The following is a 23,580-nucleotide window of genomic DNA, read 5'->3' as shown; positions in this document are numbered from 1 at the left end:
CCAAGAGAGAAGAGCTGGTCCTAAGCCAGGGCCTGTGACCTTGGGTTAAAATGCAGACTTGAGGAAGCACCACTGCTCAGAGACCCTGCAACTCTGCACTTTCTTTGGGGCTTTGGTTCGCCCAAGTAATAACACACCTGAGGTCTATAATTCTCGTTTACCCTGGAGATGCCACAGACAGCTATAACTATAGCAAGACTAAACCCAGGGTGTCAGCGCAATCCTTGCCCTGTCTGTTCTGGGGTCACCATAACTGCTTGATAGAATGATGTCAGCTGGAGTTCGGGGCTGCTGGCCCTTCCTAGGAGCAAACAGGAGGCCCTCTCTTTGACCAGATGCCTGGCAGTCACGGGCACACCCAGTAGCCAAGAACCTTTCCAGTCTCTGCTTTTGTTCCAACGAACAGGCAGGAATGATGCAAGGGGCTAAATTTGATTTTAACATGAACAGACTTAGGTGGGGAGGCGGGGAAGGAGAGACAGCTGCTCACCGCTGCCCAGACTCAGGTGGAGGACACACTGCCCACATGGCCTGTCCTCTCTTTCCTGGTCAAGGGCTGGTGTGGAGAAAAGACAGCTCCTTAGTCTGCCTGCTGGGCTGGGCACAAAGTGGAACCTTCTCATGTCCAAGTCACCCAAAGGTGAAGTCCTTCGGACCTCAATTCAGTCCTACACAGACACAAAAATGGGTGAGAGGCTCCCAGGAGCCAGCCCTGATCACTTGCTCTGGGCTGTTTCTCTACCATACAGCCACAGGCCTGGACCACTGTTTTGACTCAAATTTCTGAGCATTTTCTCAAATCTGGCCAGCAAAGCTCAGAGTCACCTACATATAGCCTTCTGGTGCAGGCATAAAGCACAAGGCCTGGTCCAATTTCAGGGGAAGAGGATTTTCATTGAGTGTTTTGGAAGCCTGGCCTCTCCTCCGTTGCTTGGGTAACCTTTGCAGGTAGTTAGAGTATTTGTTCTGACCTTGCTGCAAGTTAATATTTCACTGCTCTGGGCTGAAGCATCTGCTTATTTGAATCTGTGCAGGAGAAAGGGCCTTGGGGGAAGGGTAAAGCAGGGCAGGTCCAATATGCTCCGGGTGGGCAGCTCTGCGCCTGTTACAGCGCGTGCCCAGAGCAGCAGCCTGCTGTCCACACTTCCACCCAGGGGCCTCTGCTCTGGCTCGCTGCTGCCAGCACACTTATCTGCTAATCCTATCCTTAGGGACTGCTTTAAACAGACTTGTTAGACATATCCAGGGCTTCTCAAGGTGCCTACCAGGAAAGTGATACCAAGTACCTGATTCCAGCACATTGCCAGTCAAGGTGGCTCTCCTCACTAATGCACAGGATCCCCAGTACATTCATTCATGGCCTGACTCTGCTTCCCTATCCTTGGCCAGCGCAAATCCTTGCACTGGAACACTGGGCTCCCTGGTTCACTGTCCAGTCATTTTGCACCTCAGATACAGGGTCCCTCCCAAGCCACCGCACCCTTCCCAGGGAGGGAGCATCTGGAAACAAAGGCAGCCCCACCCACAGGGGCTGTTAGGCCTCCACCAGGCCCTGGACCTGGACACATAGTATCCCGGTGCAAGAGCTCTTTGTGAGGAGCACCTTTATTCTGGGAGGGTCCCCGCTCTCCCAGGGGTCTGGACCTGCCAGTCCATCCTCACTCACCAGTCAGGGTTCTCCGCCACCTTCGGGTTAAACCTGATGTCGCTGTTGACATTAAACAGGACATCGTCCTCTGTCAGCGGCGGGATGGTCCCGCTATATAGCGGGTGCGCGAATAGCTTGGCCAGGAGCGCGCTGTCCCCACTCGGCCCTGGGGGCGGTGCCGGTCGCCGATGCCCAGGGTCGCGCAGCAGCGGACGGTGCGCGGGGTCGCGCGGTCGTGGAGCGCCAGGCTGCCGACCCCGCGGGGCGTGTTCGGCTGGCTCGGCCGCAGGCGGCAGCTTCTCCAACGAGTGGGACGTGAGGTTGGAGGCGGGGTCGGAGCTGAAGTCCTGGAGGATGCGCAGCGTGTGCTTGTTGGGCCAGCCCGCGTCGCCCGCGGCTGAGGCGGCGGCCGGGGGCTCCCCAGGGCGGCCCCGCGGCTGGGCCCAACCGGGCGCCTTCGCCTCCGCGGGCTGCGCACAGGAGCACCCTGGATCCCCGGGAAGCCGCGCCGCGCGCCGTTCCAGCCGGGGCAGCAGGTCCAGCGCGATGTGCAGCGCGCAGGCCAGCAGGAACACCATGAGGATGAGCACGCGGAACCGGCGCACCAGGATCATCTTCATGGCCGGCGCCACGGGGCTGGGGACCCGGCGCCGTCCGCCAGCGCGCTGCTCTCCCGCGCCTCAGCCGCGGCTGTGCACGAAAGTGGCGCTGCCTCGCGGGTCAAGGTCCATCCGGCTAGAGTAGCTACCAGCTCCAGGGCTGTTCCCTGGCGTGGACAACGCGGAGGGCGCTCGTCGCCACGGCGCCGGCTCTCCGGGCCATCTCGGGCCGGTCCTGCTTGGTCTCTCGGGAACCACTGATCGCCCTTATCCACGGGCCTGGAGGGTCGTGGGGTGGGAGGCGTAGCTGGGCGAGGCGCGGCTCTTCGGGGTCGCAGCCACTTCACCGGGCGCTAGGGAACCCCACGCTGCTGTTCATCCCGGCTGAGGCGAGGCGCTCCGGTCCATACGCGTTCCTCCCGGGCTCCTTGGTGCGGAGTTGGTCTCAGGTTGGCGGCAGGGCGCTTGGGCCGGAGGGGCTGGGCAGGTGCAGCGACGTCCCCTAGCGCGGCGCCCGCTCGGCCGAGCTCTCTCGCTCCGCGCCGGGCCCGCAGATATCCCCGCGCCGCGGAGCCGCCCCCCCGCGTCAGTGCCTGCAGATTGGCGGAGCCGCGGCCCGGAGGATCAGCGCGGCCCGGCACTCGCTCCTATCCGCCTTCTCCGCCCCCAGCCGCGCCCCGCGCCGCTGAACGGAGAGCACCTCCTCCCTGTCCGCGGAGGCCGCGAGGCCCGCGGAGGAGCGCGGCAGAGGCCCAGCCTGGCCGCCGCCCCGGACCTCCGCCCGCGCCCGCCAGCTGCGGCCTGGGGCTCCTCCCCAGCGAGCCGGCCGGCCCGGCCTGGCCAAGTCCCTCCCTGGACCGCTGGGCGTCTGCGCCGCCGTATGCGCGCGGGGCCGCGAAGCGGAGCGGGAGCGTGGGCGGGGGGAGCAGTGCTGGGGCCACGCGCGCGCGAAGAGGACCGGAGGAAAGCGCTGTGAGCCCAAATCCGGAGGCGACGCCGGAACAGCGGCCCACCCCACCCAGGGACCACGCCTGCGCCTTCAACCCCGAGGCGCCGCGCCCGCACTGCTCTCCGGGCATCGAGGTGCGGGGGGAGGGGAGGCACCTCCTGGGCGGTGGGCGGGGCAGGACGCGTCTTGCCCTCCCTAGCGCGCGATCCGGGACGAGCTCACCGAGGGGAGCAGTTCTTCTGCCACGTGGCCTTTGGATTTCCAGTCCCCTGGAGAATGGGAACCCACGTGAATTTCTACTTAAAAATTGTAGTCAGGGAGGTAAGTGGGGAGGATTTCGGTGAGATCCGCTGCCCATGCCCTGGGGGCTTCACAAGCTAGGCAAGGAGGAACCCAGCCCAGCAACTTCTCCAACAGGACCAGGTAGGGGACTGAATGCGGAGCATTTCCTTCGTCTTGGACTCGCATGCTGAGGCTCTCACTACTGTCTCGTGGGCCTCGCTTGGGACACATAAATTCATCACTGAGTCTGGTGCCTGGTCCAGTGCCTGACGTTAAGGCATCACCCACTATTGCTTGTTGAGAGCAGAGGTCCTGCCTATCTCCTTAGCAGAATCAATCCCTAGATCAGGAGCTCGGGGCTGAGTTGAGTTGGAGGCTGTGCTGGGATGGGAATGTAGCCAGAAGGTGAGGAGGGTTAGGTTTGCGTTGGGTCTCTGGAAGGACACAGCTTTCCCCTAGAAATAGTCATAACTTCTTCCCGCCTCAGCAAGTAGTGTACAGATAGGGTGTCCTCCTTGGCTTTGGGCTCGCTGGACTGCAGCCCCCATTCTTCCTGTGGTCTGTATCCCAGACAGCAGAGCTGTGACCAGCAATCTCAGGATAGATCTGGTGAGCTGACCTGGGAACCTGGGGTGTATTGTTGGGGTCTCCTGGAGCCCCCTGGAGTCTGCTGGGATTGTGGTCACTCCTGTCCACCACTGGATGGCTCCCTTGCTGGGTTCCTGATTTTGTTCCTCCCATCCTGGAAAAGCCTGTCTGCTAAACAGGTCGCTTGAGATGCCCCTTCCCTTGGTCCCATTATGTCTGCTGTCCTGACAACACTGTCACTAAAGATACTTTCTTCAGTGTCATTTGTTTCCTCCCAATACATGTGCGCTACCAAGGTAGAGTCTCAGATGATGCCCTGCTTAGCACCAGGCTCAGAGCAGGGGCCCAGGGAAGAGACCACAACTGACCAGCTGCGGGTCAGCGCCAGCAGGCTAAGGTGACATGCAGAAACGATCTTCCAAAACAAAGGACACCCCACAGAGGAGAGGGTGACATGCCTGCAGCCTGCTCCTTTTTTTTTTTTTAACTTGATCTGAAGAGTAATTTGATGTGATTAAATCCATTAATTCCTGGAAATTACAAAGACATACACAAAGATGCACGTTCGCAGACATACACAGACACATAAACAGACATACACACACCTACACATACTCAGAGACATAGACATCCAAGCATACATACACAGACACACAGAAGCATACGCAGAGACACATAAGCAAACACATAGACACACATAAACATCCAAACATGTATACAAACAGACACAGACACACATGCATAGAGACACACAGACACATATAGGGGCACAGATACGCGGAAATGCACACACACACACACACACACACACACCTCGGGACTCACCGACCTTCACTAGATCTCTCTGGCTTCTTGTTCTGTGGGCACAGGCCCCGACAGGCCTGGGTGGGCACCTGTTGATGATGTAACTCATTGGAGACAAAGGGACAGTTCTGGGGATTTCTTATGCATGTACTGGTGCTCTAATAAATCACTGTGAACATATCAGATGGTGACATGTCTGGAGAAAGGGTGATGTATGGGTCGTGAGGTGCCTGCTGCCTTACCTGGGGTGGCCAGGGAAACCCAGGAGTGACATCTGAGTAGAAATGTATACGTGAGGAATAACCCACTTGGAGGTCTGTGGCTGGTATATCAGGAGGAAGCAGGGAGTGTGCAAAGGCCCTGAGGAGCACATGGGCATGCAGGGGTGCATATGGGCACTCAGGAAGATAGAAGCAGGCCAGAGAGGCTAGAGTTCAGGGAGGTGTGTGGGACAATGTGTAAGGCCTGCAGTTGGCCCCAGGTGATGGGCTGTCTGGAGACTGAGGCAGGCCAATGTAGGGTAGGGATTGGGGGGATGATGAACCTCAGATGAGGCTTCTGAGTTAGGTTGGGGCTACCTCCTGGCCAGCAGAGGAAGCTGAGAGCAGTGGGATGACAGAGGCCCCCACCAAACCCTGAGCAGGTGCCAGGAATGATCTGGACCAATTGCTCCCTTGAAAGGAATTGCCCAGGCCAGAAACCTTCACGGAAGACCTCTAGGCCACCAGAGAACTTCCTGGGGATTAGAGCCAGTGTTCCCTGAGTCAGGAGGCCCAGGAAGCCCTGAGGGATCCCCAGAAGGTTAAGAAGCAGAGCCAATGCCTCAAGTGAGGAAGAGGAAGAAGGAGCCAGGGTAAAGACAGGGAAGTCACTGGTGATAGCCCTGCCACTGTGGTACAGTTGTGGGGTAGGGAATGACAAAAGGAGGCTTTGAGAGGTGGGGACCTTGAAAGGCAGGGAGGAGAGCCTTATGAGGGGCCCTGTCTCCCAGGCAGACAAAGAAGAAAAAAGCAGATGCATTTAAACTCGTGTGCCTCTGGCACTGGATGTCTGAGCAGGTGTCCTCATAGATGCGTGGACTGCTTTCAGGTAAATATCATTGTCGAGGAGCAAAGAGAGCAGATGTGGGGAAGGTGTGCCACGCAAGAGCCCTGTGGCTGCCTTCCCTTCCCTTCCCGATAGGAGATTTCCTCTCTTCCAGGTACAGAGGGACATTCCTTGATGAACTTGAATCTCCCTTACAAAGAGGATTCATTCTTGTTTTCAAGAGCTTTCAGGGTTTCTTTTGTTTCTCAAAATAACTAGCTCAGAATAATGTGTATGCCAGATGCACATTTGGGGGTATTTTCTGTCTCCTAAAGCCACATTTAGGGGCACAGTCTCATGTTCTACATGTGAAACAGAACAGAAAAATGCATGAAGATGGGATGATGGCAGGATGAACCTCTAGTTCGTGGACAGTGAGGAATCCTAAGTACTGACTTTGGCCTCAGGGGCCACAGGACCCCCATCTCTACTGTGTATCCCAGTGTCATTTCATGGCAAGAAGATCTACAGGAGAGAGACGGGCTTGGAGGACCCAGAAGCTTCCAGGAAGGTATCTAGGTTGCAGTGGGGCGCAGGGTTGGCAAGGACCCCACAGGAGGTGTTATGACTGGGCTAGAGGGCATCTTGGGGTTTTCTAGTGAATGGGGGCACAGGAGGGACTTTCCAGGCAGGGAGTGGTTGGGAAGGTACAGAGAAAGGCTCTGGAGGACCCTGTCACTGTTGGGTTGCTGGGGCCTGCAGTGGTGAGGAAGCATTCTGCTTGGTTTTACCACCAGCTGCTTTCTCTTTTGAGTTCAGAACTCCAGGGTAGGAGAGAGAAGGTAAAATACCATAAGCCCCTAGCAGTGCCAGGGCCGTCAGCCTGGCTGAGCAACCATCACCAATCTTAAAACAAAGGCTGCTTAGTGGTAGACAGAGGAGGCACAGGGAGGGGCAGAACAATTTGTGCAAGAGAAAGAGGCCCACTTGTGCATTGTTGTATCCCAGATATCTGGACAAAGCTGAAGCAATTCTTGCGATGAAGATCTATAATGGATATCCAAGGTGACCAGGGTAGGAGAGAGACTTTGGGCTGTAATGTTTGATGGTTGGGGATGGAGACAGCTGGAGAAGAGACCTTCCTTGAGCTGCAGGTCAAGGATTGAGAATCCATAGCAGACCCAGCCCCTCACCCCAGATAGCCTGCTGAGGTCCTATCAGCAGGATGACAGGCTTTCCTGCCCAGATGGTTGCACAACACTGCAGATGAGTCCAAGACTCCTTCCTGGGTGGGGTTACAAAAGTAGAACAGCCTGAGAACTGGCACACCCCTGTGCCCCGCCCCCTGGCCTGGCCTACAGCGGCCAACCAAGGGTCATGGTGGTGGAGAGGGAGGCCCCTGTTCAGGCAGCCATCCACATCCTGTATCCTGGGTGTTTTCCTAAGGATCACCCATCTACAAGGCCCCAAGAAACACTGGGGCTTCTGACTACAGACAGCTCTGGCCACAGACTATTTTGAGAGCGTGAGGTGGGCAATGGACTGGGCTGGGCAGCTGGCTAGTGCTCCACAAAGTGGAGAAAGAAGGAAGAGCCACCTCTGCTGAACATCCAAATTTTGTCACACACACTTTATGAATTTTACTCCTTGTCTGGAATATGGTGCTGGTGGGGAAATGGACCGGTTATCAGGATTCACATAGGAATCCAGGCATGGATCAAGAATGTACTCCTAAGGCCTTCATGGGCTCATAAGCAGGGCTTTTGCAATGTAAATGAGTTATGGAGGCTTATAACTGACTTGCTGTTAGGAGGTAAGAGCTGGACAGAAGAGGCAAGTCATGTGGGGCATGACCTGGAAGGACATATCTCCTTTCTTAGCTCCTCCCTTCTCTCTTTGCTTCTTGGATGTTATGATGGGAGCAAGCTTTTCCTCCACTATTCCCCTCTGCCATGCTATTTTCTACTCTAGAGCTAACCAACTATAACTATAACCATGAGCCAAAATAAAACCTGTCCTTTAAGTTGAGAATTTTGAGTATTTTGTCCCAGTGATGAGGAAGTGACTAAGACAGGATTTTGGTACCAGAGAAGTGAGTTGGTTCCTAGGACTATTCCTAACCATGTGATTTAGAAGCTTTTGGAAGTGGTTTATGGAAGAAGTTTGGAAAGGTTTAGAGATGCCATATAGAGAGGCCCTAAAATACTGTTAGCTAAGCTTGATGGGAGATTCTGGTCAGAACTCAGAATATCAGAATGCTGATAGAGATATAGGTAGTAAAAGTGAGGCTCAGGAAGTTTCAGTTGGGAATAAGGGCTCCATTTACAGCTCGATTTCAAGACCAGTTCAAGATTGTGCATGTTACTCTTCTGGTAGAAAATTTTTTTACATTTTGCTCATGTCCTAAGACTCTGCAGGAGGCTGAGATTAAAGATAATGCACTAGTTAATGTGGCAGAGGAAATTTCAAGATAGCCCAGCATTCAGGCTGTTGCATGTGTACTGTTTGCTACTTTTAGTGATATTGGTATGAGGAGGAACACCAACTCAAGTTGAATAATTTGAAAAATTTTGCTGGTGACCAGAAAGGAAATGCCTATAAAGTTAGGGCCTGTAAAATTGGGGCCTATAAAATTTTGCCCCAGGATAGGTTGGTTGTTAAAAAGATTAGCATTACAAAGAATGTAAGTATTTATATCAGGGAAATAGAAAAGATGCCATGAGGGCATGTAAGGAATCAGGAAGATACTGCTCTTCCTAGGCTCATGAGTCTGCAAGCTAAGAAGAAATCCCCAGGGCACGCTGCTTGTAAACTGGTCTCCCAGGATTTGTTTCACAGTACTCAGCCATCTAGGCAATCAGAGGCCTCTACAACCATGATCCAAGGGGATCTTCTACAAGCTGGTTGCAGACCTTGGTATCATCCATGTGGTGCTGGTTTTACAGGCATGCAGAATGCAATGGCTGTGGGGTGAGGGAGGCTTCCACTTGGATTTCAGGAGAAGGTGTAGGAGGACAGGCAGTGTCCTCCTGAGAGGGCAGTGCATGAAGCTCTCATAGTGAGCCCAAAGATGCAAGGAAGCTGGAGAAGCCAGCTGAGGAAAACTGAAGGCAGCAAGCCAATCCAACTCCCAGAGAAAAGCCATAAGAATTGCAACACATGGAGCTGCAATAGGATGGGGCTGCCAAGCTGTTTTGGAGCTCACATCAGGCTACAACTTGCCCTAGTTGCTGTACATGGAGTTACAGGACTTAATGTTTGGTCTGCTGTGGTTTAGTCTTGCTTTGATCCTATTTTTTTCTGTTTATATCTACATTTTTGAATGGGGAATATTTACCCTGGGCCATTAGTCTCGTGTGTATATCAGCAGTGTTTAACTTTCTTTTTGATTTTTATAAGGACTCACAGCTAAGAGTTTGCCTTGCATCCCAGAAGAGACTTTGGACTTGGACTTCTCAGCAACAGTGTTGATGCATTGGCAACTCTTGGAGATGGATTAAAAGTATTTTGCATAAGGAGATGCTTGTGAGTCTTTTGGGAGCTAGAGCAGCTTGTTATTCTTTGGATCAAGAATGCCTCTCAAAGGTCTGATGAATTCACAGGTGGAGCTTGTGGAAGGTGATTGGATCATGAGGTTGCTGTACTGTCTGTGGAATCATCCACAGTTCAGTAGCTGAATGCGCATTGGAAGGTGGAGCCTGGTCAAAAGAGGCAAGTCATAGGGGAAGATGTGTCTCCCTCCTTGGCTCCTTCTATCTCCCTCTGCTTCCTACCTGCCATGACAAGAGCAACTTTCCTCTGCTGTGTTCATCTGCCATGCTGGTCTGCTTTGTAGCCAGTCATCTATGAACTAAAAACATGAGCCAAAATAAACCTCTCTTTCTTGAAATTGCAGGTGTTGGGTATTTTGGTCCCAGGAATAAGAAAGTGACTAAGACAATGTGTTTGTGGGCAAGAGAACCAAATAAGTGTCTGAGCTGCATGAGGGACTCCTGGATGTGGGGTGGCTGCAGCTAAGGACCAATAGACTATGACTGGTCATTGGGGCCATCCACTCTCAACCATGTCCCAGGAGTTGGAAAACAGAACTTTGATGAGTTAAAGTGACATCAGGAAGCCAAAAACCATGCAAATTGTGTTTTGTATCCTTCAGTGATGTGGTTTATTTTCTATTAGACATGGAATATTCACCAAAACTGACATTCTTTGGACCATAAATGTCAAGAAATTCCAAAAGACAGATAATTGACTGTTCACTGAACCTATGTGCAGGTACGTATATGCAGGTACATATATGCAGGGACATATACACAAGAACATATATGCAGGAACATATGCATAGGTACATATACGCAGGTACATATGCACATCCTACATAACTTATAACCTGTACCTGGGATGTGGTATAAGAAAACAAAATCCAAATATTTTCATCTGGAAATTAAACCCCAAATAGATAGTCATACATAATTTGGGGCTTAAAAAAGGAAACCAAAAGAGAAACTGGGGACTATTTTAAAATGAACACAAACAAGAACAGTACCTATCAGAAATCTGTTGGATGCCACCAAAGTGATGCACCAGGAAAACTGGAGAGGGTACTGTGCTTCCTAGAAATGATAATGACTAAAAGCAAATGAACTAGCTTTCAGTTTGAGAAGCTAGAAAGAGAGCATTGAGATAGGTCCAAGTAAAGAAGGAATGAAAATAGTGCAGAGGCAAACAAACAATGGTAGAGGGGGTTAATGCTGATATAGTTCAGTGGTGCAGTGCTTGCCTGGCAAGCATAAGGTCCTGAGTTTGATTCCCGGTGCGCGCGCATGCGCGCGCACACACACACACACACACGAGACTAATGCTTTATGAATTTACAAAAGACAAAACGTAGTGGCATAGGAATGAGAAAAGAATGTGACTAGAAACAAGAAAGAAAGACAAACCAGGCCACCCCAGACTGGTGTGTTTGAGGATGCAGAGAAAAATGGATATTTTTTTTTAAAAAATTCAAATTACTGAGATTGATTCAAGAAATACTAGGAAACAGGGCTGGATTACTCTTAGCAGGAAAAAGTGAAAGAGGTGAAATTATCCTATACCAGCAGCCAGGCCAGACATTTTTATCTGACAATTTTATCCAGCATTCAAGGAGCAGAAGTTTTGTATGTTACAGACATTATTCTAAAGCAAAGGAGAAAGGTAGAGAGTGGACATTTCATGACTTCTGAGCATTGTTGGCCTCAGATGGGACCAGAGCCCTCAGAAGCCAGGAAGACTTCACTGTCTCACACAAGAGAACATCATATTATTCAGTGGGGCCTGAGAATCTGCAGAATTTAATGCGTGCTCCTGTTGGGAAGTCTAAGCAAACCTCCAACAGCAGGAAGTCAGCTTTCTGAGTGGAGCATCCGTGAGAGGAGTTTTGAGAGCCAGCCGTTGCATGTACTGCTGGCCTCCAGGAATAGCCCAGCTCCTTCCCTTCACACAAGGCGCTCCCGACTGTGACCCTAGCTGCACCCACACCTGTCCTGGCCATGTTGGTCAGACATCTGGGATTCCACGGCCCTTTTCCTCCTTGCCCTCTCCCTCCATGACACCTCTGCTTGGCCTTGTCTTCTTTCCTACCTTCTTCCCTGGCCCAATAGGCACAGCTCCAGACCTTCCCTCCCTGATGCCTGCTGTCCTGGTCATTGTGATTGGTGTCCCAAGGGTCCAGAACTCTGCATCCCTGCAAGAACAGTGACCAGGGCTAAGTTCTCCCCAGTACTATTCCTTGTGACATCTCCCAGGCTATTTTTTACTTAGACCCTAAATCACTGCATCACCCTTGACATAACCCTATAAACTTAAATTTAAACTATGTCCCAGACCAGCTTTTCTCACAACCTCATCTGAGTGCAGCCTCTGTTTCTTACTCATCTCCACTGCCTGTTCATGCAGCATTGGTGAGTCTGCTGAGAAAAATCAGGTTGTTCTCTGCTCAGAGCCCCACAATTTCCCTCCTCCTCAGAGTGAAGCCCACAACCGTGGCTGCCAAGACCATGCAACAACTTCCGCCCTCCATGGTGGCCCATCTTCCCTGCTTCTCCCCTGTGTTGGGCAAACAGGTTCCTGCCACAGGGCCTTTTCACTGCTGTCTTCTCTGCCTCACTCTGATTTTCTTCCAACAGCTGCTGGCTTGCTCCCTCTCTTTCACTAGATTTTCATGTAAATGTCACATTCTGTCAATAGGGTCTTTCCTGGTGTCCTCCCCACCCATAGGGCTCTCTCTGTCCTTCACCTGACCTTGTTTTTATCACAAATCCATAAATCATGATTTGTGGATTTATTTACAGGCTCTGTATATAAATAAATGTATCTGTATGCAGTTTTACATTACCTTTATTGCATCTGACTCATGGACGGGGCCTCACGAGTCTACAGCTTCCCCACTGTCTCCCACGTGGGGAAGAGACCTACACCAGTCAACCTGGGAGACAGACCTGCCTGAGAGAGCAATTTTGTTCTTTCTAGAGGAGGAAAATGAGCTCGTGGTCATCATTTTATATAATAAAGTGATGTACCACAATTCACAAAATAGTCACTCCTCTTAAAGCAAATATAAAACAAATTCAAAGAACTGCGGGGCAGTGAGCCGGAATTGCATACACATGGGCCTTAGTGGAAGGAAGGTCCTAGGAGGGCAGGTCCAGGGTGACCACATACCCACTGGCGAGAAACCAGGCAGCCCTTTGTGAGCAGAAATGACATCTGCAGCACGAAACACAGTTGTAGCTCACAGTCAGAGGGCAGAACAGCACCCAGAACTCTGTGCCTGAGCACCCTGAGTCCCCAAGTCATGGAGAGCTAATGCCATGCATCAGCAGCTCCTGGAGGAGTAGAGCCGGAGTCTTCAGGGTGTTCTAGGAATGTGTCAGCCTTCACATGTGGATACCACACCTGCCACTTACCAGCACCTTTGCTGCAGGATACCTGGAGATAAGTCTTAGCCTCATGCAAACCTACCAGTCTCCAGTTACCAGCCATACAGAAGGGGACAGTGATGGCCTGTGCCTTCTATAGGGCAAGGCTGCTCCAGCCAGAGCTCCTTCCTTTGCTCTACAGGACTCTGCACCTTGCTTGGCCCTGTCCCTTTTCCTGAGGCTGCTCCCCCTGCCCAGGTGGCCTGTGTCCTCTGCAGGATACAATCAGCTCCCTCACCTCCCTGACCACCTTCACCCCTTTTTGGTCAACCAGTAGGGGAATGGATGCAAGGATGCACACCCCAATTACTCCCATAGCTAGAGACACAGGAACGAGGATGTGAGTCAGATGTAGCCCCACCTTAAGGTGCCCAGGCTCACATAAAGATTAACTTGGAACTTGTACCAAGAAAGTACGTGTATGACGACCCGACATTCTGACTAACACATTAAGAATTACTGAAATGTTTTTAAATGGCTGGTGCCTCTGCTTTCCTTGAAGACCTTAGTCTGAGATGCGAGAGGCTGGGCTGGGCTGAACGAGGAGCAGGGCCCTGGGGAGGGGATTGGGATACCGTTTGGATGAGGCTCAGGAGGGAGCACTTGACCCAGACAACCAAGGGGAAGGACGCAGGCCTCTGGCTAGGTGGTTGAGCGTGGGTTGCATTGGGTGTGGCCTTAAGTGCTCTGATAGTGTCTCAGTGAATCTTTGTTACAAAGTAGGCCTTGTGGTCACTGTTACTATATTTATAGGGAAATGCGAGGCTACCTCCTGCAGTATTCTGGAGTCAGATTGGACTTTGAACTTGATTCTGACCAGAACTGGCCAGAGTTTTCTCTCTGTGTCCCTGAAGCTGACTTTGTTGTGAGTCCCGAGGCTCCAGGACGTGCCTCAGATACAAAGTGAAAGACATAGAAGAGGACAAAAGTGTGTTGGGCTTTTGCTCTGGGACAGCCTGAATGTTACCCGCTGGAGAAGCTTGCCTCACAAAGCCCAGAACACTGTGGGACCACAGCCCCAGGCATTGCTGGTGGGTTTGCCTGCCCTGCATATCCAGCAGCCCTTCCCCTGTCGTGCTGAAGCCCCTCCATAGTACAGAGACCTCATGAGGACCCCCTACAGTAGGGCCAGAAGGGGAGCTCTGTGGCCTCAATTTAATGGGAAGATGGGCAAGGCAGAACCAGGCCCCAAGGGGAAGAGGAGAACAGAGCATCCCTTCACCTCTGCTCTTGACAGGAGTCCTGTCCAGCCCTTCAGAGTCTGTTCATTGGCCTCATTGTGGTTTTCAGAGACCACTTGGAAGCAGTTCTTCCTATGAACGTAGTCACTGCAGGGGAGCTGCCTCAGATCCAAAGTGAGAGACGTGAGTTTTTGCTCTGGGGCAGCCTGAATTATCCCAAGGCCATGGCTCCACAGCCCAGAGGGACCTGGGAAAGAATGGAGCCATGGACATCAATGATCTTATTGCAGACTGTCTCCTTTCAACAGGTAGCATGTGACTGTGGTGTCCTCTCACCCTGGCTAACTTGTGTGTGGAAAGCAAAATTGTGACTTGTGAAATACTTTCATCTCCAAGTTGCCAGTGACATCATTCTCTCTCTCCCTGAGCATGGGGCGTCATTTCAGAAGGAGGCATTTTGTAGAGTGAACAGGTATTCACCAAACTATTTTGTGTATAAGTGTGGTCTATGGGCTTGGTGGTTAGAGACAAAAATGCAAATATTAGACAAATAAGATTGGATATTTAGAAGCAAGTGCAACATTCAAATGAGAGGATAAATGACAGGAAAACATATTCAAGCCCTCAGGTTTCTGGGTTGGTATCAAAAGCTGCAGCCTGGGCTCAGCTGCATGGTTGGGGGGTCCCCCATCCAGCAGGCCCTTGCCTCTGGAGCCCCTGTGCTGTGAAGTGAGGCCAGGTACAGCGGCTTCAGCCTGCCCTGCTTCTCCTCTGTAAACTATGAACCTCGTGCTCTCTCCAGGTGTTGGTACAAGCCCAGGCATAGACTTCAGTTCCAAAGGCCTCTTCTGTAGGTCTGTTCTGGCACACAGCAAGCTCTGCACAACTTTGGAGATCATGGCCAGGAGAGGTCTCCTGACAGGCCCCTTGCCAGTTAGAACACTTGTTCCCACTAAGAAAAACTTTTGCCAACACTACCTGTGCAAATAAACACCTCTGTGACAGCCATGAGTTCCTCCTTCCTGTACCTGGCAGACCCCAGGGATGGACAGAGCATTCCAGACCCCTTCAGTGCCTGATGGTGAGGCTCCCACATGTGTGCACCTTGATGTCACTTGTCATCAGAGAGGAGGTCCTAGAGCTGGTCAGCATGTCACAGATGCTTTCGCGCTGCTACTGGGAAGGAAGTAACAAGGAGGGGCACCAGACATGGACACAGTAAGTGCTGGGTGTAAACCTATTGCACATAGATAAATCCTGCAAGCAGCTGCCTAGAATATTCTTTATGTTGGAAAGTATGAGTTGAAGTCATTATCCAAGATTTTATAGGCTATTTCTTGGCTGAGCCCCAGTAAGGCTTATGGCTTTGCAGGAAGGCAACATCACATTTTATGAATGACAGATGGCTTTTATCACACCTTTGATGGTCGTTCATGGTGAGGAGACTTCGATGCCCGCAGGCAGGGACCAGAGTGGGTGTGGGCAGAGTAGCTCTTCTGGCCTGAAAAGGGGACCTGTTCTGCTCTTAATTTTCCTAGGAGTCAAGTCCTGGATGTGGGAACCCTGGTACAGGATGACTGTGGTGTCCCTGCTGTGCCTGATGGATGTGGGACCTCTGTCCCTGCTTGTTCTGTCCCCTCTCCTCAGTTCTGTGGTGTCTGCATGAATTTCCTTGGCTAAACCTTACTCTCCCCCAGGAGGCCCGGTGAGCATAAATGCTGTGGCCTGAGCTTTCCTCTGGGCTCACATTAATCACAGCTCAAATCTTCACCCAGCATAGCCTGACTGGCTTTGTAACAGAATCAGAAAAGGAGGATTGATTTGCAGCATTTGGCCCAGACAACCACATGTTTAAAGATTACTGAAAACCAGCAACTCCTCATCTCTGCTCTACTCCAAATGGTCAAAGAAGAAAGATCAGGAGGATAACCAGGCCACCCGGGGGCAGTGAGGTTCCCTCTTGCAGCAATTTTGCCACTGAGCATTGTGATCAGCACAGATTCTCACTGAGAGGGGATTCTGAGTCCCTACCCTCAGTCTTCCCAGGCTGCCCATGGCATGGGATTTCTCTGTCTCTTTAGGTGGGTTCTGCTAAAGCCACTGCCTATTCTCCAAGGATTTAACCATTGCCCATGCTGGTGCCAGAGCCACTACTCCTGCAAGAACATGGGGAGGTAAATTTTCTCATGGAGCTAGGAGTGGGGGACCCTGGACAGGGCTGTGAAGAGCTGCGTTCTCTTTAGGGAGACACCCTTGCCCATCCTCAGTTGATCTGAAGGCCCTAACTTTTGCCTCCAGGATGGAGAGGTTGGGGAACTGCTTCCCTTCTGGCTCGTTCTCTCTCTTGGTCACCCTAGCACTGTGTCCCATCTGTTGCACTGGGCTGGGGTTAAGGGTCTGTGGGTACCTGTCTGTCAGACAGAGGGAAAGTGAGGACCTACAGGTTCGAGGAGCACAGCTATGCAGCAGATCTGCTGGGTCTTTGGAGAGCCCCAAGTCCCATGTGCTCAGACCTCTGTGTGGCTCAGATCCAGTCATGCAGCCAGTTTCTGTAGGCCACAGGATGAAGCTGCTCCTGATGTGTGTGGTGTGGTCTGACACTTGAGGAGGGAAAGGATACCCAGAGCCCGGTTCCCACAGAGCCCCAGAACCAGGAGGGAAGCCCACACCCAGCTCAGGTATGTGTTAGAGGATTGTGACCCATGGAGGCCAGCATTGTTCAAGAAACAGGAAATGATGCCTGGGCCAGGGACCATGAGATTGGACATGCAGAACGGAGCAGGAAGCAGATCAGAAGGAAGTTCTGCCATCAGCTGTATGTTACCCTCTTCCATGTGTTACCCAACTGGGGTGGTGAGGCAGAAGGGGGCGCACTCATGGAAAAGCCTTACTCACATCATGTGATGTCTGCTCATTAGGCAATGGCTGTGTGTTGGCCTCCTTCCAAGTGCTGGGACCACGGTGAGGGCCTGTGAATCCCTGCCAGTGGTGCCCCATCTGACAGAGGAGGGTAGCAGGGAAAGGGACAGACAGCCACTGAACTGTCTTTCCTGCTGCACCCATGTAGGTACTGTGAGGTCTCAAAGATAGCCTGGTGGGAAGGAAAGGCTGTATGGGAAGAACAGGGAGGCCCAGTACTGAGTGGACAGAACCTCTGTGATAAAGTTGGAGTCCTAGGAGGAGACTGAGAGCTGGCCGAGGTTACTTCCAATGGCGGAACAAGCTTGTGTCTCACATTGCTCCTGTGTGGGAGGGCAGTGAGCAGACCATTTCAACTGGGTGATGGGGCAGAAGGGGGTGTACTCATTGGAAAGTCTTCAGCAGGTTGGTGCAGGAAGGAGGCTGAGAAGCACACCTCATATCACCCCTCCTATCACCCTGTGTCTCCTGCACGGGGCAGCAACCCCTCTGATGGTGTCCGAGTGTCTAGATGAGAGATCTGAAACTCCAAAAGGGAAACCAGCCCTGTTTTACTTTTTCCATAAATAAAATCCCACCTCCTTGCCCAGAGCAGCCCAAGGCCTTCATCTCAGGACCAAGAAGCAGCCTCATTCCGGGCAGCACAGGAGAGAAGTTTGCTTCCTGAAGCTGCTGCCAGAAGATGGCCTGCCTGGCTTCCCATCAGCCTGGATCACACTGTCAATACCTCCTGGGTGACCAACTCTCACCCTACCTGGCCAGTCCTGGCCCTGAGTGGGCTCTCCTGAGCCTGAAAACCTCCCTCATCGATTTTTAGGGGCACATGACAGGAACAGGGTTCCCTCTCTAACCAGGCCTAGGTGATAGAAACAGGGTTCCTTCCAGTCCACACCCAGGGTGGCCACAGCGTGGCCCCTCTGCGAGTGGGGTAACATGGGGACAGGAGAGACATCTTACTGTTGGTTGTAGCCTCCCCCGCAGTGGCCACCTCCAGCAGAGCAGACCTGATACTGTGCTGTGGCCTCCCCAGGAGAGCCAAGGATAACAGTTTTCTTTGGTACCATGTGAAATTAGCACTTTGGGGGTTCACTAAGGGACCAGCAAAGGCCATGCCTCAGTGTTCTGGACTAAGAGATCCTGGGGCCCAACCTAGAAGGCACAGACAGGCATAGGGTACAGGTAACAGACACCCTGAGCAGGACCAGGCAGGGATGGGTGGTGAGGGTGAGGGAGGGGATTTTAGGGAAGGACAATTCCCATCCCCTCAGCCCCAGCCTTAGGAAACCAGGGCTTCTAGAAAGATCTGTGAGGCCAGAGTGTCATCAGAAACATACCACATCGATCCCTGTAGTTCTGCCTCTTCATGCAGAACGACAAACAGGTCCAGCCCCACTGCCCTATCCAAAGGCATAAAGTTCCTCACCACCATGCCACAGATGGGCCCCCATGCCCACAGGTGCCAAGATTGAAGGGTGTTTCCAGTCCGTTACTACTCAGACTCTAAATAAGACCAAAGGGGAAGTAGAGAATCTGGAGCCAGGAGACAGAGATGGCCCGGTGTTACAGTGATGCCAGTGCAGGGTTACACTTCCCAGAAGTTCTATAATTGTGTTCCTGGTGCCCCTGCCCAGTGCTCGATTGGGAGCCTTGCCCACCGTTCTCACTCTGCAGATGGACCTGGGGTCCTGGAGCCTGCACAGAGGCTGGGCCCATCCAGGCCACAGCATAGATCCATAAGCCTCCTCCACATGGACTGGGCACAGCAACAAAGTCAACTAGAGGCCAACGAAGGCCCAGGCCTCACTGGAGCTCTCATTCTTGGGGAATCATTTCCAGATCCAGCAGTGAGCAGAGGTTTCACTTTCCACAGCTCTGACACTGGACATTGGTGTTGCCCCATGATGTGGATATGCAGAAATTGAGGAACAGAGCTGCAGACCAGGGCCTGGAGCCAGCCTGAGCTATCAACCAGAGAGGGTACTGCTGGTGATCCAGGGGCAAAGCAAGAATCTAGGCTACAGCTGCAGTGTTCCTGGAGGCAGCTGGATCTCAAGGTGAACGGATTCCTGAAAGCCCCAACTGCGAGAGGCAGGAATATTCCAGTGCTGGACTCCTCCTGTCCATCCTGGGAGCCTGGGAGCCTGACACTGCAGGCAGCAGTATCTGTTGTCCATCTCCCTTGATCCTGCCCCATGTGGTCACAGGCCTGTTCCTCTGCAGGCAGAATGTATAAACAAGTGCAGGAAACAACTCTCATGTCACTCCCCAAACACTACATGTTGATTGGTGGGTAGAGGAGGCAGTGATCCTTCCTTGGACGCCATGTCCTGCTCATCTGCTCTGCTAGAGTCCAGGAGAATGGGGTATAGGTGGGGATCCCCTGAGCTCCTCTCAGGTGGGCAAAGCCAGAGGGGCTCCCAGGGAATCTGGACAGCTGGAGAAGCCACTGGCTGAGTCCCTGCACTTCCCGCTGCACCTCCCAACTACTCCACATCACCAGGATCAAGAAGAGTCACTGCCATGCAAGGGCCCCCACAGACACGGACACTTCTTGATTCTTATAGGGCCTGTGGCAGGGCCAAGCAGCCTCCAGGATTTGGTCCCGGAGCAGCAGCAGCCCAGTGGTAGTGACTGTACCACACAGTCCCTCACAGCCCCTACGATTCTCCGTCTTTCTCCTGAATTTGCCTTTCTGGGATTCCTGCTCTCAGGACACCTGCATGACAGCAGGAGTAGAGCAGCATGCCTGTGGACCCTCACGGGCCAGGAACATCTCTGTCACACTTCAGGTGGTGGCTGTTTGTCACCAGAGCTTCCAACGGGATAGGAGAGATGTGTGGAGGGAAGGGGCAGGAGCTGAGCTGTCCAGCTAGGGCTGCAGTGGGCTGGATGGCTGCAGCTTAGAGCAGCCTCAGACATATGCAAGGGATGAGGGAGGCTGAGTCCCAACAAAACTTTACTTACAGACTCCGAATTTCATATAATTGTTCACATGTCATGAATATTTTCTTCATTTTCCCCAACCATTTAAAAATACACAAATCGTTTCTGTCTTTCTGGTAAACAAAGATGGAAGCAGAATTGGGCCTTGGAACTGCAGCTTGCCTTTGGGGTTTCTTTTTAAAGGCACAGTTTTTGTTTCGTGTTTTGAGACCTTCCTGGGTTTTCCAGGCTGGCCTCAAATTCCTGGTCTCAAATAAACTTCCTGCCTCATCCTTTCCGAGTAATTGGACTACAGGTATGCAATACCACGCCTGGCTGAAACATTTTTTGTTGTTTGCTTTTTTAATTTTATAAGTATAGATTTTAAAATCACGTCTCATTTTTTACTGTTTTTTCAAGTCAACTGTGTAATAGTAGGATCTGTACATGCAATATGGTTCAGAATTTATAAATTCCTTCCTGGAATTCTGGGCCAGCCCAGGTCAGACTGGACCTGGCAGAGTGGTAGCCCCCAAAACTGCACCTAGCCTGACCAGTCTTTCTCTGTAGCCCTCTTTTCTAGCTTTTCCCCTAGGCCAGGATGGTATGTATGAGGGGGCTTCTTGGAATCTTTCAGGGTCCTAAGGGTGGTCATCATCAAGGACCAGGCCCAGGACATATGTGAGGAGTGTCAATATCCAGGCCAAACTTGTCCCCATCTGGTGGTTATATGAAGCACAGGGGTGTCCCTTAGGCCAGGACTAACGAGACAGCTGTACCCAGGGACAGAAGACAGTTTAAGGGTACCAATTCGGGCCTCCTTGGACCTTCTGCTGTGGGTGATGGTGGGTGAATGTTTGTTCCCTGGGACCTGTCCTGCCACCTCCCTCTCCAACAATCAGACCTCTGCCCTGGCATGTGGTATGTCTGACTCTCCAGGCTGAGTGTCCCCACACCCAGTGTGGACAGCTCTGGGTCAGCCTCCCTAAGTTGGCCACTCTATTGAGAAGCTCAGGTTACTATACTGTCTGAGGGGCCATTGACTTGGTGCGAACATTTTAAAATACTGGATTGCAGAAACCCTACAATATGGTTTGCTTCTGACCACTAGAAAGTGAAAAACCATAAAAGCCACAGTTGCTGAAATCCTGTACCAGAGAGCTCTGTGAAAGAGGGTGCAGCGGGAGCCTTGAAAGACCCTTGTCTGACCACACAAGGTTCTAGGGACCAAAGAATGTAATTTAAACTGGACACCAGCCCAATCTTGCCTTCATCTATCTTTCCTGGAGAACTCCTACAAATCCTTCAGAAACGTCCTCAAAATGCTGTGGACCTCCGAGTCCTCATTGATGGGTATGTTTCTCCTTGCTCCAGGGTGGCCTTGGCACAGCAGGATGCCCCCGTCTGACCACATCCTCCCATGTAGGCCCTGGGCCCAGTCCACAACCAAACATTTGGTGGGAACCTTGGCTTGTCCTCCCTCAGCCTGGTTGCCTGCCTCTGTGTATGTGAAGGCTTCTGAGCCCTTTGTGAGCTTGGCCCAGGAGCCTCAAGTCACCTTGGCATGGTTTCTCTCTCCACCACAGGGGCAGTTGTGTGGAAATGACCTTTTGTCTCAACCAAATACCACCACAGAGACCCACCCAGCTGCCACTTCCTGTTGCTGTGGCTTCATAGGGGACAAAAGTCTGTAGGAACAGAGCCTGGAGTCCAGGGCCAGGAAAGTCAGCATAGGGCAGGACTGGCCTGAATGGGCAGGCAGCGGCTATAACAGTTACATCTGACGTCTGCCAGAATCTGGCAGGCATGCACATGCCATGCATACATACGCATGTGCAGAAGGGACCTGTGAGCTCCATGTATGCACATGCAGAAGGCACGTATGTTTTCATGTATCTGTGCAAACACTGGCCTATATATGCTTGTGTGTACAGGTACACACAGCCAGGCACACACCTTTCTACAGGAACTGCTGTGCCATCTTGGGAGTACACTCAGACAGAGACAGAGAGGTGGGACCGGCAGAAAGCAAGCAACGGTTCAGCACTGGGGACTGATCCAGCCCCCAAGCTGGGGCAGGGTGTAGAAATTAAACAGCCCATCTCCACTACACTGCCAGAAGCTCACATGGCAGGGTTCCCGGCTGGCTGGCTGGCAGCTGACTGGCCTGGGCTCCCTCTTCATCCTCTACCTCCTGCCTGCCCCTCCTTACCCTTGTTTTTTCTCCAAGACTAACTTGCAACAAAATCCTTTAGTCTATTTTCTCTCGACTGTGTGGAACACCTGGTCAGGACAAATGGGTGATGCATTAGCACCTAAAGCTAGACACACAGCCAAGATCCTTGAGCTGCACCCTGGGTTTTAAAGAAATCAAATTCCAAGTCCAGAGACTTGAAGCTTCTGGAGGGAAGGCAGTGTCTCAGCAACCCTGTTCCAGACAGTGGGTATCAGTATCACTGAGGACACCTGCCTCCCTAGGACCTTCGGGGCTCCGGTAGAACCTGGAGCAGCAGGTGGCAGGGTTGTATTAGGGGAGAAAAACAAGGAACCACGCCCTGAGCCCTCCAAGAGGGAAAGTGCCTTTGGAGATGCTAAGGTCCTTCTCTCCTTGCATCTTCATCTTGTATGGGGGGGGGGATGTAAGGAGAGGAGGGTGAGGTGAGTGTGTGGGCTGGATCTGCAGCAGCCAGATGCTGAGATCCATCCACCCTCCTGGTCCCACCCTGCTATGCCTTCTTGAGACATCAGGAAAGGTACACACAGGCCTTCCAAGGAAGCTGGAGCCCCTGACAGGGGACTATACAGTTCAGGGAGCAGGTAGCTGGAGGTCCCACTGCCCAGTACATGCTCAGAGGGCTGAGCACTGTGGTGCCTGCCAGCAGGCAAGCTCTGTGGGTTGTGGGGTCCTCAAAGCAGCCCACAGCACTGCCAGGCAGCATGTGCAGGGCCCGGTGCCCAGAAGACCTGGCAAAGCTATTAGGCCTGAAGTGCCTTTCCAGCATTAAAAAAAAAAAAAAAAAGCCAGAAACTTTTTCTCTAGGCCAAGGATAAATTAGCTAAGGACAAATGCAGCGCGATGATCATTTATCACCGCCAGCCCGGGAGGATCCTGGGAGCCCGTCCTGGCCTGTGACTCAAGGTCAGAAGCCTTGCTTCCCTCATTATTTCTATTTTTAACAATTGTGTTCAGGCCTTCTGCAAAAATAGCAAAAGGTGAGACCATTTCAAGCACTAACATGCTGCCTTTTGTCAGAAAACCCCGGGATGCAGGAAAATGCGGCCAGGACTTCTGCAATGAGGCTCTGAGTCTCCACTACCTGAGCTGAAATTGGACCTTGATGATGCCCTGATTTATCACTAGATAGTACAAGTGGGTAAACTGAGGCCAGAGGGCAGGCTAGTGCCCAAGAGCATTTGGGGAGCCAGGCCCCAGAGCCACAGCTACTGACTTCACTGCATCGTGGGCTGGGACCAGGAAGGGACACCTGGCCACAGAGCCATAACAGACAAGAGGGTCCTGCAGAGGAACGATAAGGGCACAGTTTCTCCACTGCCAAGTGCAGGCAGCCACCTTTCCAGCAGCCCCTGAGAATACATCCTTGACCTGCCCACAGCAGCCCCATGCTGTCCATCACAGGAAATGAACATACGTCCATGGGGTGCAGCTGAGGACTGTGGGATGCCCTTGGGGACTCCCTGTGTG

The 23,580-nt window shown here is 52.2% G+C and overlaps 1 protein-coding gene and 1 long non-coding RNA gene across 3 annotated transcripts in view; one reads left to right on the top strand and one right to left on the bottom strand.

Annotated features, from left to right (window-relative positions):
• The window catches only part of Fam20c (FAM20C golgi associated secretory pathway kinase), a 48,005-nt gene extending 44,988 nt beyond the window's left edge, over positions 1 to 3,017 (bottom strand). Inside the window, exon 1 of the mRNA XM_063233979.1 lies at positions 1,667 to 3,017. Within this exon, the coding sequence (XP_063090049.1) occupies positions 1,667 to 2,268 (602 nt within the window). The 5' untranslated portion in view covers positions 2,269 to 3,017. The remainder of the gene's footprint in view (positions 1 to 1,666) is intronic.
• Positions 3,018 to 13,920: 10,903 nt separating this feature from the next.
• On the top strand, positions 13,921 to 23,101 carry LOC106027755 (uncharacterized). 2 transcript variants are annotated; one of them, XR_010042296.1, is made up of 3 exons: positions 13,921 to 14,210; positions 14,345 to 14,508; positions 14,839 to 23,101. It is a non-coding gene; the product is annotated as an uncharacterized LOC106027755 (long non-coding RNA). The 2 variants fall into 2 exon arrangements; XR_010042295.1 differs by having other exon boundaries at positions 13,921 to 14,219.
• The last annotated feature ends 479 nt before the right edge of the window (positions 23,102 to 23,580 follow it).

Source organism: Cavia porcellus, unplaced genomic scaffold (assembly GCF_034190915.1).
Source record: "Cavia porcellus strain 051 isolate PalLab524CR breed Dunkin Hartley unplaced genomic scaffold, mCavPor4.1 scaffold_23, whole genome shotgun sequence".
In the NCBI taxonomy this organism is placed as follows: Eukaryota; Metazoa; Chordata; class Mammalia; order Rodentia; family Caviidae; genus Cavia; species Cavia porcellus.
This window is presented reverse-complemented; position numbering and strand designations above follow the sequence as displayed.